This window comes from Lacerta agilis, chromosome 7 (genome assembly GCF_009819535.1).
Source record: "Lacerta agilis isolate rLacAgi1 chromosome 7, rLacAgi1.pri, whole genome shotgun sequence".
Classification (NCBI taxonomy): domain Eukaryota; kingdom Metazoa; phylum Chordata; class Lepidosauria; order Squamata; family Lacertidae; genus Lacerta; species Lacerta agilis.
Genome location: NC_046318.1, coordinates 28,240,005 through 28,257,880, shown reverse-complemented (window position 1 = coordinate 28,257,880; position 17,876 = coordinate 28,240,005). Strand labels below are relative to the sequence as shown.

At 42.3% G+C, this 17,876-nt stretch overlaps 1 protein-coding gene across 4 annotated transcripts in view; it reads right to left on the bottom strand.

The window, feature by feature from the left end:
• Positions 1 to 17,876, bottom strand: part of RNF144B (ring finger protein 144B) — a 67,910-nt gene that overhangs the window by 8,078 nt on the left and 41,956 nt on the right. For all 4 annotated transcript variants that reach the window (XM_033154668.1, XM_033154671.1, XM_033154669.1 and 1 more), the window contains exon 3: positions 5,184 to 5,288. In XM_033154668.1, coding sequence (XP_033010559.1) covers positions 5,184 to 5,288 — 105 coding nt within the window. The remainder of the gene's footprint in view (positions 1 to 5,183; positions 5,289 to 17,876) is intronic.

The following is a 17,876-nucleotide window of genomic DNA, read 5'->3' as shown; positions in this document are numbered from 1 at the left end:
CAGCTGAAAAAATACAGCATATGAAAAGCCAAACTATTAAAATAAATGCAGAAGGAGTCACAAGAAATCCTTTGTGTAGTCAGCAGTTTCAGTTTTCCCTTTTTTCTAGTCTTAAGTTCAGTTTTCCACATCCGTTTGCATTTTTAAAAAATAAAATAATGAAAATTCATCAGCATTTTAGTGCTGATGACTTCTAACATAAACATTTGTATGCCATTTTGCCTAATATATAGAGTTTTGCAAAGCAACTTTCTGTAATATAATATAATGCATTGTATGTTGTTTTGCTAATTATGGATTTTTATACACACTTTGCCCCAGTACATGCATTTTGGCATGCATTGCTTGGCTGGAGAACCGCATTGCAAAATTTGGTGCAGTACAAATACACTGGCAGTAGCCCTGAATTGGCTCTGCTGGTGTGTTTGCACTGCGCTGAGTTCTCAGACATTATCAACATATACAGAAGCTGGCAGTTCCACACCTGGGACAGAGCCACAAAGAAAGCCCTCTCACATGTTACTCCTCATGCAGCTCAGAAAGAGTCTTCCGACTCCATTAACCTATTCAGCTGCTCACACAGATAAGTTAGCTTATCGATACCTGCTTTCTGAGTGTACTCCAATAGTGTACATTGTATGACAAACAGAACTGTCTTACAAAAGCTAGTAAATGCTAGCTAGTAAATGTTCTGGGATAAAAATAGTATCATGCATTTTTTATTGCAGCAAGTTTGAAACAATAATTTCTCAAGTCTTTTTAGCTTGTCATGTATATATATGATCTATGGATAATTCACCTAGTCCATGCTGTAGATATTTAAGTGCCAGTAATGTTGCATACCACATAATGGAAGATGGTTTCAGGGAACACATTTCTATAAATCAAGAGCACAGATTTAATTTATATTCCCTCCAATATCCCCACTACTTTTGGCTTCCATAGCATGTCACATTATTACCGCCCCTATTCTAACAAAAGCCTGTGCATTATATCCATCATAAAATATTCATTTGTTCCATTAAAGAATTCCCTTGCCACTTAGAACAAGTCTTTATGGGTTTTTATTAAAAACAGCAGTGTATGTGGAGAGAAATGAAATGATTAGATATTCAAAAGTAAACATATTTGTTTTGTTTTTTGAACACTGGCCAAACAAATCCAGAACATTTAATGGAATTTAGGAGAACTACCATGCGAGAGACTGTTGTGTTGACAAGAAAGCATGTACACAACTTTATAGTTTCAAATATAATTTGTGAAATGTAGCACTCTGAAACACAAACACTTAGAGACCACCTCCTCCTATGTGTCCCATTACAATTTATTTTAAAAGATTCCATTTGTGGCTCTTTGATGCCATCTATGCGTCACTACACAACTCACTCCTATGGCAAATTTTGGCCAAGGCTGAACATCTTTTTGAAACATGCTGAATGAGGCCACCTTCTTGGACTGACTTTTAGGACTCAGTGTTAAGTTAGGATAGAAAAATGGGGAAAGATAGATTTAATTACGTTTTTACTCTATTACGAGACAGTGGCTTGTTTGCTTGTTACTGCCCACGTTTCCTTTTTTTTCCAGGATGGAAACATGCTTCCATTACTGACATGCAGTTATGTTTATATATATACACCAAACTAAGCAAATCCTCAGTGCACAGGGTGATTGTGTGTGTGTGTGTGTGTGTGTGTGTGTGTGCGCGCACACACACACACATGAATATGAGATCCTTTTTACAAACAGCAGATAAATTAATTTGATTCTTCAAGTATCTCCTCCATACATGCACAGTGTACAGAACATTTTCTACATCCCGTCATTCTCCTCCTGAAGTTGCCTAGACAACCTTGTTTGCCATGAATAAGGTTAGCTTCATTTCAATTACAGATTCCTCCCAGGCAAGGAATCAATATGCCTCATAACGGTATATCTTCAGACAGAGCAAATGTCAGGAAATCATCTTGGCAAACAACAGCAAAAAAAAGTTTTTTTGTCATATTCTCAGCCTCACATCAAGCTTCCGTAATACAATGTCATGATATTCCTAGATTAGAAGTGGTTATAACATCAGCATCAGAGTAAGCTACAAGTTTCTTACCCTTGGTTTAAGGGGATAAGTAAGGGTGTGCTCACCCAAACTCACCATTAAGAGGCCTTAAGGAGTTGAGTACATTGACCAGTTGCCAACTGGGAACGGTCAATAGCCACACACCAAGGTTGCTGGTTATAGGTAGTTTGAATTCCCTCTTCCAGTCATTCCTTGCTTTGGGTTACTCTTCCTCTCTAGGTTACCCAAAATGTGGGTTGCGTTAACTTACCTGCTATTTGTAGGTGGGCTATTAGTAACATAACTATGTCCTTGTATGTAATAGAAGCTTTGGCCCTTTTAAGTGAGACTTGTTTGGGACTCCCGTTCTTTATTCCCAGTCTATTCCGGCACAGATAGTGGGTGCTTACCACTGGTAACAGATTCACGACGGGAAAACAGGTGATGAGCCCAGAAATTCCAATGATTTTCAGTACACTTATGTTTTTAATGTAGTCAAGGACAGATTAGCATGGAAATGTGATCAGAACTCTGTTGGCAAAGCAATAGGTAGCAGTAGGAAGCTGCCCTATATGTTGATCAAGAGGGGCATCAGGTTGTTAAAACCTTAATGCAATTAAGATCACTTCTTGTCCTTGCTCCTGTTCTGTTCAGATTATTATTCCTTACATGCTCAATGAAAATCATAAATATATAATGAATAATCACCCTGAACAGAATTTAGTGCATTCCATCATTCATGGACCATTAAATACATTCTTCGTTGTTTATTAATTCAATTCTTTGCCCCTCAGACTACAGAAGAAAACACTAATGGCCCATTAATGCATACCCTCATGTGCCCTCTTGCTTAGCTAATTGAAATGGATCTTTAGATTTCAAAAGCTTTATGAACACTACTATCATATTCCAGTGTTGCTTTGTGTTTTCCATGCAAACTTTGAAGACACACACTCAAGACTGACAAAACATTAAAGTGAAAGATTATGAATACTCCAGGCTCATGTTATCTGAGCAAAAGACCAAGTGGCCTTACCCACACATATTTGCCAATTATGAAATCCAAGTTGAATACCTGACTTGCACCATTTTCAAATGTAACCTTAAAAATCATATGAATCTTGTGGGAAATTGCAGGTCCCTCTCTTGTGTGGCATGTTGTCGTTCAGTCGTGTCCGACTCTTCGTGACCCCATGGACCAGAGCACGCCAGGCACCCCTATCCTCCACTGCCTCCCGCAGTTTGGCCAAACTCATGCCAGTCGCTTCGAGAACACTGTCCAGCCATCTCATCCTCTGTCGTCCCCTTCTCCTTGTGCCCTCCATCTTTCCCAACATCAGGGTCTTTTCCAAGGGGTCTTCTCTTCTCATGAGGTGGCCAAAGTATTGGAGCCTCAACTTCAGGATCTGCCCTTCCAGTGAGCACTCTGGGCTGATTTCTTTAAGGATGGATAAGTTTGATCTTTTTGCAGTCCATGGCACTCTCAAGAGTCTCCTCCAGCACCATAATTCAAAAGCATCAATTCTTCGGCAATCAGTCTTCTTTACGGTCCAGCTCTCACTTCCATACATTACTACTGGGAAAACCATAGCTTGAACTATACGGACCTTTGTTGGCAAGGTGATGTCTCTGCTTTTTAAGATGCTGTCTAGGTTTGTCATTGCTTTCCTCCCAAGAAGCAGGCGTCTTTTAATTCCGTGACTGCTGTCACCATCTGCAGTGATCATGGAGCCCAAGAAAGTAAAATCTTGTGTGGCATACATTCTGGTGAATTAAGTGCTTTCATAGATGTGGTGAAAAATGTGAGGTGACCACCTCTGGAAAGAGTTCTTGGTTGTATCTGTGATAAAGTGGTCACATGATAGTTTCACCATGAACACTTGTTCAACAGACTCTGGCAGTGTTGCAGCTGTGCATGTTAGTTGTAGTTCACCTTACAAGTTGCTGTTGTGGCAAATGTTCCTTCTAGCATTAAGGAGGAAGTACTGGGATCTCATGGTGGGAGGCACAGATGGAGAAAGTGGTGGACAGAGAAGAAGGGCAGGGCAGGTAAAAGAACAGACTGCAGAATGCTTTTAAGACATTATGTGAACAGAGTTCATGGAGTCTAGTCTACAAAAGCTCATGCCATATAAGTTTGGTAGTCAAGGTACGCCAATGCTCATGTTTTCACCTCTAATTTCACCTGCCATTTGTCCAGCCTTTCTTCAGAAATCTTGTCAATATAAAGTACCGTACATACTTGAGTATAAGCCTAGTTTTTCAGCACATTTTTTGTGCTGAAAAAGCTGCCCTTGGCTTATACTTGAGTGAGGCGGGCGGTGGAGGGTGGCAAGAAAGAAGCCCTTTCTCTCCGCTCGTGCCGCCACCCGCTCACCCCAGTCAACCATTCCTTAAGAAGCGTACAAGAATGGCGGTTCTTTACTCTCCCCAGGCAGCTTGTTCCATTCCTGAACTGTTTGCATAAATGCAAACTTGGCAAAGGAGGAAGAGGAAGGAGCAGCCCAAAAGGCTGCTTTCGGGCTGCTCGTTCCTCCTCCTCCTCCACAGCGGCAAAGGTGAACCGGCTTATACTCGAGTCAATAAGCTTTCCCAGGTTTTTGTAGGAAAATTAGGTGCCTCGGTTTATATTCGAGTCGGCTTATACTCGGGTATATACGGTAAGTAGCTTGTGTCCCAACCAACACACACACACACCATTATATGTACACATAAGTACCATCACTTCTGTCCTGAAAACTATTACCTTCTAATTTCTATTCACACTTGCCCCCAGTTCACAATTTAAGCAGCAAGTGACATGTGTAAAACTCTCTACGATTTGTGTTTTACAACCTGGAATGCCATACATATTCCAACATTCATTTTCTAAAGGAGGGCTGGTGACATTCAGATTGGGGATGTTCTGGCTTTTAAGCAGACAATTTTGAGACCGCCTGGATGCCAAGTAAACATTTCCCCAGGAAAGGAAAAACAAGAAGAAAACCATCTGCTTGTTTCTAGTTTCTCCTGTCAAGTGGGCCTCTTGCCAAGTAGTCATTAGAGTAATTAAGGGGAGAAAACATTCTAATGTATTCATTATGTAAATGAACAAAGAGTATTAGAAAGAAAAAGAAGTGACAAATGGAGATACCTCAGTTTCTTGCACAGTCCCATGGTTGAGGCACATCATGTCTGGACAAGTGATGGGAGAACCACACCCCTCACGAATAGCCAGCTGCATATACTGTTTCAGGCACTAAAAGAAGAAGAAAGGGGAGAAAACATAAGTTACAAACTGTATCTTAACTAACAGTGTACCTTCACTTCTTTAATTGGCTCTCTTTGAGCTTCAGTACTCCAAATACTGCGATTGCAAAGCAAAGCAAAGATTAAACAACTGACTACAAAAACCTTCATTGTGTCCCAGAAGCACACAGGCTCAGAGTCAGCAACCAGACGCAACAAACATACATGAGACCAGCATGTGGGTAAAAACTGACTGCAACTTTATTGGTTACAGATATATCAGAGTTTGGCACCGCACAGAGCAAGGATCTGTTGGACAAGAAAGTCTTGCTGGCTGATGCCAGGCCCAGCCTGCCTGCTGGACCTACTCCCAGGAAGCAGCAGCCAGACTCTTGATACCAGTGCCGTGCAGGCTGTTCAACATGAGCATGCAACAACATGCCCCAGTCCCCCAAGCTAGAACCTAAACATTCAGGTGCCACCCCAAGACCCCTTATGGGGATTGCCTCGCTATCTATTGATCCTGCCCTATGCTCTCCCTGGCCAGTGGCCACAGTTATGACCAAAATGAACAAATGAAATTGAATCATGTACCCTTGACATGAGGAAGGGGAAAAACCTGACTGCCGAAGGCCAATTGTGATGTACAAGCCTTCTCAGTCCTGTTAACCAGCGACCAATGGGAGTTCACAGTGGAAACCATTGGCCCACAAGAACCATTAAAGCTAAGGGAGTTGCAGGAGGGGAGACACCACACTGGCAAAGCACTGCCAACATTGCAGACTGTGTGGTCTTATAATAGGCCAGCTGCAGACTAGGGAAGAAGTGTTCCCTCTCAAGTGCTTGTTCAGTCCACACTCATCAGGACTCTGAATCAGTATTGGGGGGGGGGGTTGCCAGGAGGGCTGTGTCCCCATGCACACAATTTTTGAGGGGGCATGAACTAGGCACCCCCAAGCAGGCAGCTGCAGCATGGTCCAGCCCAGTACTCCTCTCCACCCACCAAGGGCCGTATTGGCCAGGCAGGAGGCTCAGCGCCTGCCCCCGGTTTTACACCAGTGGGAGTGGGGTTGTTTCATTGGCTTCTTCCTTCATACAAGCTCAGTTTGTGCTCAAACAGAGGGAGTGGAAATAGCAAATTAGAAGGTGGAGTCAAAATCACACAACGTGGATTGACCCACCATATGGAAATGCCCACAACTACGGGCAGGAAGCAGCAGTTTTGTAAACTAAAATACAAACATAAAGGCAGACACGTGTTCTAAGAATAAATTCAAATGGGGGAGCAATGGACCTGGAGCAAGATGCCTGCTCATCTGTGGATGAGCCCCTGAAAAGTGCTTAACCCTTTCCTTGCTAGCTGTTTTCTGTCCAGAAATCCCCCCCCCCACTCTCCAAGCTGTGTTTCCTTTGGTGGGGTTCCAAGTTCACGTTTACACGAATTATTATGCATCTGGAATGCTACAAGCAGGAAGGGAAAGCAACTGGGCAGCTACTTAAGAGTGTGAAGAACAGCTGTCAATGAAAGAGTTAAAACACATATTGTTGCCACTTCTGCTCAAAATTTCATTACAGCTAGCCTTGGGAATTCACGTGTGTGCAACTGTATAGTTTGCCAGTCAAGAAGTGTGTTCTGATCTCACGTTGCTAGGTAATGTCTCAACGAGGCACTTGCGCTCCTCTCACTGCAAGGTCACGCCATTATTCAAGACCACTTGTGGATAATCTCTCCCCACATCCACAAGCAATGGAAGCTGATCACAGTACACCATGTGACTTTTCCCAAGGACACCCAGCCCTCCTTATTCAACACATTCCATTTCACCTTCTCTGCTTCAGTACTTTAAAAGGTTTCCAGCTGACTAATTGCAACCCTTATTATTTGGAAAGCAAATGACAAAAGGAAAAATATGACCAATTTTAGATTTTAACCAGGAAAGGCAGAGGGAGTTTGAGTAAAACATAGGCCAATAACAGAAAATCAATACATGCTATACACAAATATCCTAGGGTGTCTAGCGTTATATGTTACAAAAGCACATTATTTCAATCCAAAGCACATTATTTTAAATCTAAGTCAATCAAGCTGATATTTGCATATTTGACAGAAGGGACCTTCTGATAACCAGAACTTGCAACAAGAATTTTGATCCTGCTTGCAAAGTTCATCTACCAGCTTAGCCAAAAACACGCTAGCAGTATGAGATTCCAGGAGTACCAGACACACTTTAACCCAGCACCTGTGTTTCCTCTGGGACAATAAGACACAACAGAGACTGTGGTGTCTTTATGCTATATGGTTTATTTACACATATATACAATGGAGGGGTCCACAGCATTCCTGCCAAATAGATTCTGTCCCTCTCACACACATAGCATTGCGTCCAAGAACAGACATCAGCATCTCTCTCTCCAGCACACTGCTTACTAACCCCCAGATTCATATCAGTAGAAGAAGAGAAGAAGAGTTTGGATTTGATATCCCGCTTTTCACTACCCGAAGGAGTCTCAAAGCGGCTAACATTCTCCTTTCCCTTCCTCCCCCACAACAAACACTCTGTGAGGTGAGTGGGGCTGAGAGACTTCAGAGAAGTGTGACTAGCCCAAGGTCACCCAGCAGCTGCATGTGGAGGAGTGGAGACGCGAACCCGGTTCCCCAGATTACGAGTCTACCGCTCTTAACCACTATAATTCTGTAAAATGGTGGTTATAAATACACAGCGTAAGCACAGGAAATTGCGAGGTGACCAGGAGCACTGTTCTGGTTTGTATGCAATTCTAAACCATGTTTTAGCACTACGTATATGGATGTCAGCAAGCATATGCAATGGCTACTTCACTCCCACTTGCAGTCAGGAAGAGCCTTCTGTCAAATTTACTTTATATTTCAAAACCTCTGGGCTTAGCATGGTGTGCAAACCAGGAATTCTGGCTTACAACAAGCTATGGTTAGTTGCTAAACAAGCAAACTTCAAACCCTAGGTTGTGAAATTTACTTGTTCAACAACTAACCACTGTTTGTAAAAAGGATTCCCAACTCATTTGTAAACGAGGCAAAGTGAAGATGTGATGCTAAGCAGAGATTATTTAAAACTGCAAAGGAACTCAGCAAAAGACCTCCCAGGTACATGTGAGGAGGGGGACTGTGCTGCACCAACAATTTGGTCAGGTTCACTGAACTATCACACTGTAAAGGCTAAAAAGGGGTGCCCTCCCCTGCTAAGATTGAGTATCGAATGACAGTGCAGAGGCCACACCCTCTATTTTTCAAATGATTTTTCATCACTTGGTCCTTCATTGGTAGACTGTACATGGAAAGACCACAATGAGCTTTTCTTCCTTCTTATAGCCTAATAGCCCCACTCCTACAGAGACGGCATGAAAGGCCAAGAAGAATTTTCCTTTGTTTGTGAACAAACACAAGTTAATCAAAGATACCTAACTAGGTAAGTAACAATTAAATTAACTTCTGGAAGCATACTGGGGCAAAATTCCATGAATTCTTTTTAAGTCTTGAAAATACACCCTTCCATGAGGCCATAAACACTAGTATGCTCTTGTGCCAGCATATAATGGGTGTGCTCCTTTTACTTGTTACTAATGCACATTTCCAAGTTAAGGTCATATTACAAATGAGCGGTTTTATTTTTACAAACAAAGTCTAAGCTCAAGCTACCCAAATGTGGTAGCTGACTACCTGTAACAAGGTGAGGAGGGTAGGGGAGAGAAGTTAGGATAAGCCTTATTTAAAATCACTGAAGCATTATGACTGTGTGTTTGTGCCATTACAGCTTTGACCTGCACATGTTTTCCTTACACAGGGAAACATTATGCATCCATGCACACTTGTAATCTGTAACAAAGTAATGCAAGCATATATTGCACTGTGGTTATACATGACTGTACAGTGTACTGGTGTGGACCAGGATTTTTTATTTGAAAAGCCACAATGTAAGCACAGGTGGAAACATAGCAAGTTCCTTGCAGACTTGTTTCCTCAAACTAGTTTCTCTCCCCCACTCACCCCTCAGTCTTGTTGCTATCTTCTGGACAAAAGAGTGGTTTCTAAGGAAACAACTTATCAGCCAAGTCCTCAAGGCTAACCTGAAAGCTCTTTGAACAAACAATAGTCGGAACATGGAGCATAGCTCTTGCTTGTTCCTGCATCAACATGTCAGGAAGGAGATGTCTGCCCAAGACAATAGCACATTCTTCGTTAAGGAGACCTTTCCCCGCAAAAATCAGGTTATTCATCTCCAAAAGGTACAGGGTCTATCCTAGACCACACACTTATTCCAGAATCCAGGTGGCATGTTTTTCAGGAAATACTGGTGCCTGGCCATTTCTTGGTTTCACCTTCACTAATACAGTAAGGAAAAGGGCGACTTCTTCACATTCTGTAAGCTGCCCGTAGCATGCAAGCCACTTCTGCAATCTCTGGGAAATCAAAACTTTATAGGTTTTTTATTGCCCATAGAAAATTCAGTGATAAACACTCCAGGTTCTCAATTTACAAACCAGGTCAAAAGAAACTCAAAGCTCACTATGACTTACAGCTCTTACTATTTCTATACCTATCCAAAATTTGTCTAGTGCTGACATAGAGTATCCATATGAAGTTCGAAATAAAAGAAAATGTTTTCTGTACAGCTGAAAGTGGTTGAAGACAAAGCAAGGTTTCCCAAGGTATACATTAATTCCCACCCTCTCTCTTACACACACACACACACACACACACACACAGGCTTCTGGTAAAACCTGCTTTTGAAAAGGGAGGGCCTGACCTGAGCGTACACCGTACAGCCAAAACCTCTCTTACAAACTACCTTGCAGGTATCTGAAAAACCATTACACAGAACACTGGCACGTTCTTACTTAGCTAAATTTTGGTTTAAACATTGTTTTGGAAAACGTGGACAAAGTTGATCTGCCTTGAAATGCAAGCCGAATTGAGTTGCTCCTCCATCTCTAAGCTACAAATCTAAACATGCTTTCTAGAATGTTAGCCCTAGTGAGAATTATCAGTACATTTAAAGAGTGAAGCTGGGGTTGCTTCCCTTTGTAAGGAAAAGTGAGTGGAGACTTAAAAGATTTCTGCAAACTCCTGCTAGTGGAAGGCTGCGCAAGAACTTCCACTAGGGCATCAAGGCTTCCCCCTCTCTCCCTCTTCCCCATACCCCTCCAAACTGGCTGGTGGGGATGTCAGTACAACACAGGGAAGGAGAAGGGCACCATGCTGGCTGGCAAACTGAAATGCTTGCGCTGAGGAAAGGAGTGCCGTAGTGCTATATTGAATTCCTCCCAATACCACCATTCCTCTGGCTCAGTGTACCAACCTGATTCTGCTCCATTTGTTCCTTGCATGCACACATATACAGATATCTATTAAATCATATTTTGCTGCAGGGATGGAAAGCTATGCTGGTACATTGCAGAGTGGTCTCTGTGTCAGACACTGAGACAGAGGTATCAGGTATTTAGTCCCTAAATAAAAAGGCTGTTATGGCCAGACCTGGCTATCCAGGTTGACCAGTTTTCATAACAGCCCCTGTAGTCAACCCCACCAGGTGAGGGGAAACAGTACACAGCTGAAGACCCAATTTATGAGCATCAGGATGACCACAATTCCTGGTCAAATAAACTCAGTGCCAGGGAATAAACTCCACTGAACCCAGTGGGGCTTGCTTCTGACTGCATGGGTTCCCACTTCTATGGGTGAGAACTAGAATCGGACTTTGCACTACCACAAGTGAGATGGGATGTGGTCTCCGAGTGGTTGAAGACTGAACGGTAGGTCCAGACTGTAGGAAATAGGTGCATTATTTGGAACAAGGTGATATTTTATTACTATTTTGTTTTTATTATTTTCTCTTCTGTTTAGCTATCCCTGTTAGGCTACCTTATTTGTATTATGTTATATAACATTGCATGGACCAATATTTTTGAATTTACTTACTGATATTACGATTCTTTCCAATTTGGTTCCCAATATATTTCTGAATTTCTATCACTTGAACAATATTTTGCTGTGAGCCACTCTGGGCACAACTCTGTGGGTGAGTGGAAGACAAATAAACAGGAAACGATGGTGTATTGGAAAGGAAGCTGAGCTTTTAACTGAAGAATATCAGTTAGTTGAAATGCAACTTCTAGCTTTTAATTAGAAATGCAAAACAATCTTGCAAGGACATGTTACTATTTAAACTGCTATGCTAATCTGTCACAGCAGCAAAACTTAAAAGCCTCATCACCTCATTCACTTGCCAATTACCTTGGCACTCCAGCAGAGAGGTCATCACTCCTCCTGCTCTGGAAAAAGTCCCAGAGCTGTGCTCCTCTGCATTCTCCCTTCTTTACTAACATTATTGCCATAAACTTTTGAATGAAAGCTGATGCTCATATAAAAGGTTGTGCCAGCTCCACAGCTTATCCAAATGGCAATGGCTATTTATAAGGTAGCAGCAGCACACAACACCCACAAGCTGTAGTTTGATATTTGCTACATTAGTTAACTGCAGCACCATGGCTCGGGTATTTTTACATACACGATTCACCCAATGCCTAGATCTTATATGGTCCTGTTCATCCAATTTTCCCTACATAAGGCAGCAAGGAATTGTAGTTCTGTGAGGTGGGAACTACAGGTCCCAGGATTTTCTGGAGAAAGTCATGTGTTTAAAATGTGTATTGAATGTGTTTAAATGTATGGTGTGGATCCGCCCACAGAGTATCAGTGTTATCCGTGGAGTAAACATGGATAAATAAACTCCTCTGAACTCAATGGTGCTTTCATCTAGGTATTGTGGGCAAAATTCAGCAAATGGGGAAAATAACCCATGCTTTTTTACAGACATGCATTCACCAATTTGACCATAATTGCCTCTTCCTATTGCAATTACTTTGCAACCTTCAAAAATCCTACTGCACCCTGCCATTCCAAAAATGATGAATCATTCCACTGCCATGTAGATATAAACCCACTGCCTATTTGTTATGAGACTGGCCTACTGTTTTATGCATGAAAGAAGGGTGCACAACAATTGGCCAGCTTACACACAGTTCTAAATTAAACTGTGGCTTGGTGCGAATAAGCAAATGCATAGGTTTGCAGGGAGAAGTTCATCGCCGCTTCACTGTACCTCTGGTCCTGCTTCTTTGAGCTAATTCATGACCTTGCATCTGAATCCAGGCTCATTGTTTTGTCTCCACCAGACAAATCATAAGCAGTAAATAAAAACCTTTCGTTACAGCTTGCTGTTTATCTGGAGCAAAACAAACCTTGTGTTCAAGTTCAAATGCCATGCTAAGCCAAATTTTGGATTAGCTGACAGCAGCAAGACCAGAGAAAGAGCAAAGGGGCTGCAAACCTTTTTCTGGGAACCCATGAATTTGTTTGTTGGCACTAAACCATAGTTTGGCTTAGAGTGATGTGCAAGTCCGTTCACTTTTATCTGGTGTATGGCATTGCAGCCAGTCAACCGAGCCTCAACAGTTTTCCGGCGCAGGCGGAGATACGCTGCCTTCCTTTCCTGTGTCACAGCCGGCCGTGTCATCTGTGCCCCAGAGACAGCTCCAGCCAATCTACAGCCAGAGTGGGTGTGACCGTGGGCCATTTAATTTTGACGCGGCCAGCTCCCTCTTTCTTGCCTCTTCTTCAGATCACCATACCCACACACCCTCTTTTCATGCTTTGCTCTGATATGGCCTTGCTATGGCAGTTGTCAGCCGCCATGTTGTTGGGGCTAGGTAGGATTTTTTTCCACTTGGCAAATTGGCACCGGCCATTTGGTTTTCACCTACCTAGTAGCAATCGTCACAACTTTTGTGAGGTTAGGCATTGGGTAAGCCTTTTGTTTGGTTGGAGGGGAGGTTGTTGTCTTGCCTGCCCCTCCTCAATAAGGGTATCCTGTTAAAGGGATTCGGGGTGTGAATAATGTCCAAAGTCTGGGTGTGGGCTAGGGCTAGGGCAGTGTCACAGCCCCTACGGGGACCCCTTGGGGTGCCACTTTCTGACGTAAGTTATAGGGCAGCCCCTACCGGTGGCTTACCCTTCCATGGACTCCCTGCAGACGAGCAGGAGTCAAGATATAGTCCGGTTCCACCTAATGCCTAAGCCAAACCGCTCACATCTGTAACCAATAAAACTGTGGCCTATTTGAACCCATAAACCAAATATTCAGTGTCAGTGTGATTTATTGTTTTCCTGGGAACCTTGTGGCTCGGGTGCCTTGGCATACAAGCCAGGTCACCAGTTCAACAGGAATACAAGAGTACAGAATACAGGAATACCATAAATTACATATGGTAGAGATTTCTCAGGATTTGCAGCTGAGCTTGCCGATACATTCCAGACGACTATTTGTCCCAGGTAGGGATTAGAAAAGGTGCAAGTACTGCTCCTATTAGTAGGGTGCCTTCTCTGTGGGGGGATTCTGGAGTTTCTTCATTGGAAAGATTCACATGGAGCCACCATTTCTGTCACTTGGGCACCTGGTCAAGCCCACCCTATTTGTGCAAACTTTTAAATGGTATTTAAAAAAAAAAAACACATTCTAGGTATGTGTTCTTCCTTGTTGTTTCCAAGATTCCTATTGCTATTTTAATTGTTTAATGTTCTTATCTTAGATAGTTTGGAAGCTACCTTGGAGATTCATTAAATTGGAAAGGTGGAATCATATTTTCAATGAAGTTCTAGATACAACAGGTACGTTTTCAAGCTGCGAAACCATTCATTGTTCACCTTGGGTGCTGTTAATCCTTTCCAATGGTACTTCTAAGCTTCAGCTTATTAAATTAATTGGCTCTAGCTCTATAATTAAATACTGTAATAAAAGGTCACTCAAAAAATGTTATGCTAGTTGTGCAAGAGCCACTTTTCCATGACCGCCTCCCCTGTTGCTGATCCAAAGTCAATACTGTTTATCACACTGATTCAGCTAGTACAAAGGAGCTCTTTTAATTGTTGGTAACAGCCATAGAGTGCAGGAATCTGTAAGATGACAATATAGGTGCCTGAAAAAACAGGGATGGGGAACCTTTGACTCTCCAGGTGTTACTGGACTGAAATCTCTATCATCCTTGACCACCGGCCACAATGATCCTTAGACAGCTCATGACCGCAATACCTCAAGGAGTATTCATATGAACCTACCCAGACGCTCAGATCATCATGTGAGGCCCTTCTCCATGGGCCTCCTCCATGAGAAGTCTGGAGGGTGACAACATGAGTACAAGCCTTTTCTGCAGTGGCTCCCCCTTTGTGTAGTAATAATAATAAATAATAATAATAATAATAATAATAATAATAATAATAATAATACTGTGCCCATCTGGCTGGGTTTCCCCAACCACTCCCCTAGGGAGGTTAGCAGACGCTCTCATTATATATCTTTAAGCACTAGGTGAAAATGTTCCTCTTCAACCAGACCTTTGGCTGACTAACATTCTATGTCTTTTAAATGCATTTGTGGTAAGGGGTTATTGGTTTGGTTTGTTCTCTTGCTTTTATTATGCATTTTGTGGTTTTATCTTGTATTTTTATGCTGTGAACCCGCCTGAGATATACAGGTGAAGGGCCATATACAAATTTTAATAATAATTCCTACTCCTCACAAGTGAGTATTGCCAGGAATGGTAGGATGAAGCTGGATATCAGTACCTTTGCTGACAACTACTGACCCACCCACCAACCACAGTATGAAGTAGCAAATATATGTTCAAAGAAAGCAGAGCTGCCTATGCCAGCTGCCTTGTCATTATGGGATGTGCATGCTGAAATCGGAAACATCGGAATGGGAAGGCCAGAGTTTAATCCTCTATTTCAACTACACAACCAGGCGGTTGGTGATATAAAGCGGGGTTCTGTAAGGTTCTTACTTGGGGTCTGCATACAAATACAAAATCCAACTGCCTTGCTTCACATTGCCCACAAGTATGTGGCAATCAAGGAGGGGGTGTCTCAATACCCCCAAACCACATATTGTTGCAGCAGTTTTACTTCTGCAAATGATTTCCTCAGAAAGGAAGTGGTAAATAAGGCTTTCCTAAAGCAATCTTCAAAACACAACAACAAAACCTAGATGGAGGAACTGCATCAAACACAAGCTAATGGCGTGATCAACTTTCTGTAGTAAGAGCTCCTTTTTGTTTTCTTTCTTGGGGTAAAAATCCACAACTTGGTGGATGATGACCAAGCAAGTGAGCAGAAAATGACAAATGTTACTCACCTTTATCAAAACAGATTCACAAATGCTTTGTAAAATGTTTATTTGAAATTGTAAAACAGAAGATTTAATAAAATTATATAAAAAAAACATATCCACAAATGCAATTTTAAGATTAGAGGATGTGAGCTGTAACTTGCCACCCCCACTTGCAAATACACTAGAAATGTCTACCAAGGAAAGAAGAGAAATATCTCAAGGTTAAAATTTTCTAAAGATACTTCCCTGGGCTAAGAAAGGTTCTAAGTGCTGTTATCAGTGGGCTGGACCTATGGGGGGGGGCGTAAAAAGTTGTTTTAGGGGAGATCACCCCTAAAAGTTGAGCTTTTGGGGGGAGCTCATGTGTAAAAAAATCCCCCCTGTAAGAGGGCATCATGGGGAGCAGGCTTCTGCTGGAGGAGCAAAACTGCAGTTAATTGAGTATTTTTATGCTTTTCAATAGTTTTGGGGGATTTAGGTAGGCAACTGCCGCCCGCCCGCCCCCCCCCCCCCCGGCTACACCCATGGCCAGACCTACAAAGCCCCAAAATTGTATCCTCCCCACCCCCAATATCTGCCAATCAAGACCCAGTTGTCCATAAGGCATAAAAATGAGCTAAACCATCTGAAATGAGGAGGAAGAGGGCAAACATTATTATTACCACCAATATCTGATTTTTTGTACACTTCCTGGGATATTTATTAATTTATATTATATTATATTATATTATATTATATTATATTATATTATATCATATTATAAATTATATTATATACATACAGGCACTGAAACACAGAAATCAGATAATGGTACTACTACTAATACTACTACTACTACTACTAATAATAATAATAATAATAATGTTTGTCCTCTTCCTCCTCAATTCAGGTTGCATATCATATATGTGTAAATAAACCATATATCATAAAGACACCATAGTCTCCACTGTGCCTGGAATGTTGCAACACTTGGAGATTGGGGTTGGCGGGCAACAATATGATGACTCATGCGGAACAGTGCTTTTGTTCCACTTGCCGACTTCACACACAGGTGTTACAGGAAGATGTTGGAAGCCCCTGAAAGAAGGCTTGACTCAAACTATGCAAACCTGAGATCAACCTAGTTTCCTAAAGCCGGTGTGGCATAGTGGTTAAGAGCAGTAGACTCGTAATCTGGTGAACCGGGTTCGCTTCCCTGCTCCTCCACATGCAGCTGCTGAGTGACCTTGGGCTAGTCACATTTCTCTGAAGTCTCTCAGCCTCACTCACCTCACAGAGTGTTTGTTGTGGGGAAGGAAAGAAAAGCAGATTGTTAGCTGCTTTCAGACTCCATGGGGTAATGATAAAGCGGGATATCAAATCCAAACTCTCTTCTTCTTCCTCCTCCTCAGCAGAAGAGTAAAGACAAGACGACTGGGAACGATGTGGTAATCATAACTTTATCATATGGTATCAGATATCAGTTAGTTAGTTAGTTTTAGTGGGGAGTGGTTAAAAGGTAGCCAGACACACAGTAATAGAGTAAAGAAAAAGTATAGAAATCTCAAGCAATATTAGGAAATGCTGCTAACATTGAGCCTACATTACAGGCAGGGCCTTTTTTAGCTGGAACTTGCTGGAACTCAGTTCTGGCACCACTCAGGAGGGCGCCATTGCCGATCTGAAAGAGGGAGGGAGGTGTTTGTGGTGACTTCCAGCACCTCTTTTTCTAGAAAAATAGTGCTGATTATAGGTTCTCTCTGATCACCTTTTCATGCAGTGACAGGTGCCACACCAAACTTTCCAGCAGATACCTTGCAGGTGCCAATCACTTAGTTGGTAGTATAATATGTGCAATGGAGTGCACTCAGGGCTAGAATGTACAGACTGGACTCTGTCACCATGCTGGATGATTAGTACTGTACGTAGGAGCCAACTGGGGCCATGGGGACTTCGGCCCCCACAATAAAATATTTGAGGGGGCCAGGCTCCTACAAAGTTGATGGGCATTCCCATTCAAATGGTGTGTGTGCACTGCGTCAAGTGATCAGTTATACAGGGTGGGGCTTACCTGGGCAACCACAATATCTTATTCAAGTTTGCACCCCTGGTACTGTAGGCAAGAGAGATTGGGAACTACTGATATTTAATTTATTTTCTTAATGTACAGATGCTGACAAACTATTTCTTAGACCACTTCCTAATCACAAAGGTAAAGGTTAGTACACTAATATTTACCAAGTAAAACAAACAGCGCCCTGTGTACTTTAGACAGCAAACCTGTATCGCTCTGGGAAATGGCAGTAATCCTTATCATCACACCCGATGCCATAAAGTAGTCTCCACAATATGGTGTACCTGCTTATCCTTGCATAGTGAATGACCTTTGAACTTGGTGACATAGATTTGCTATGTCC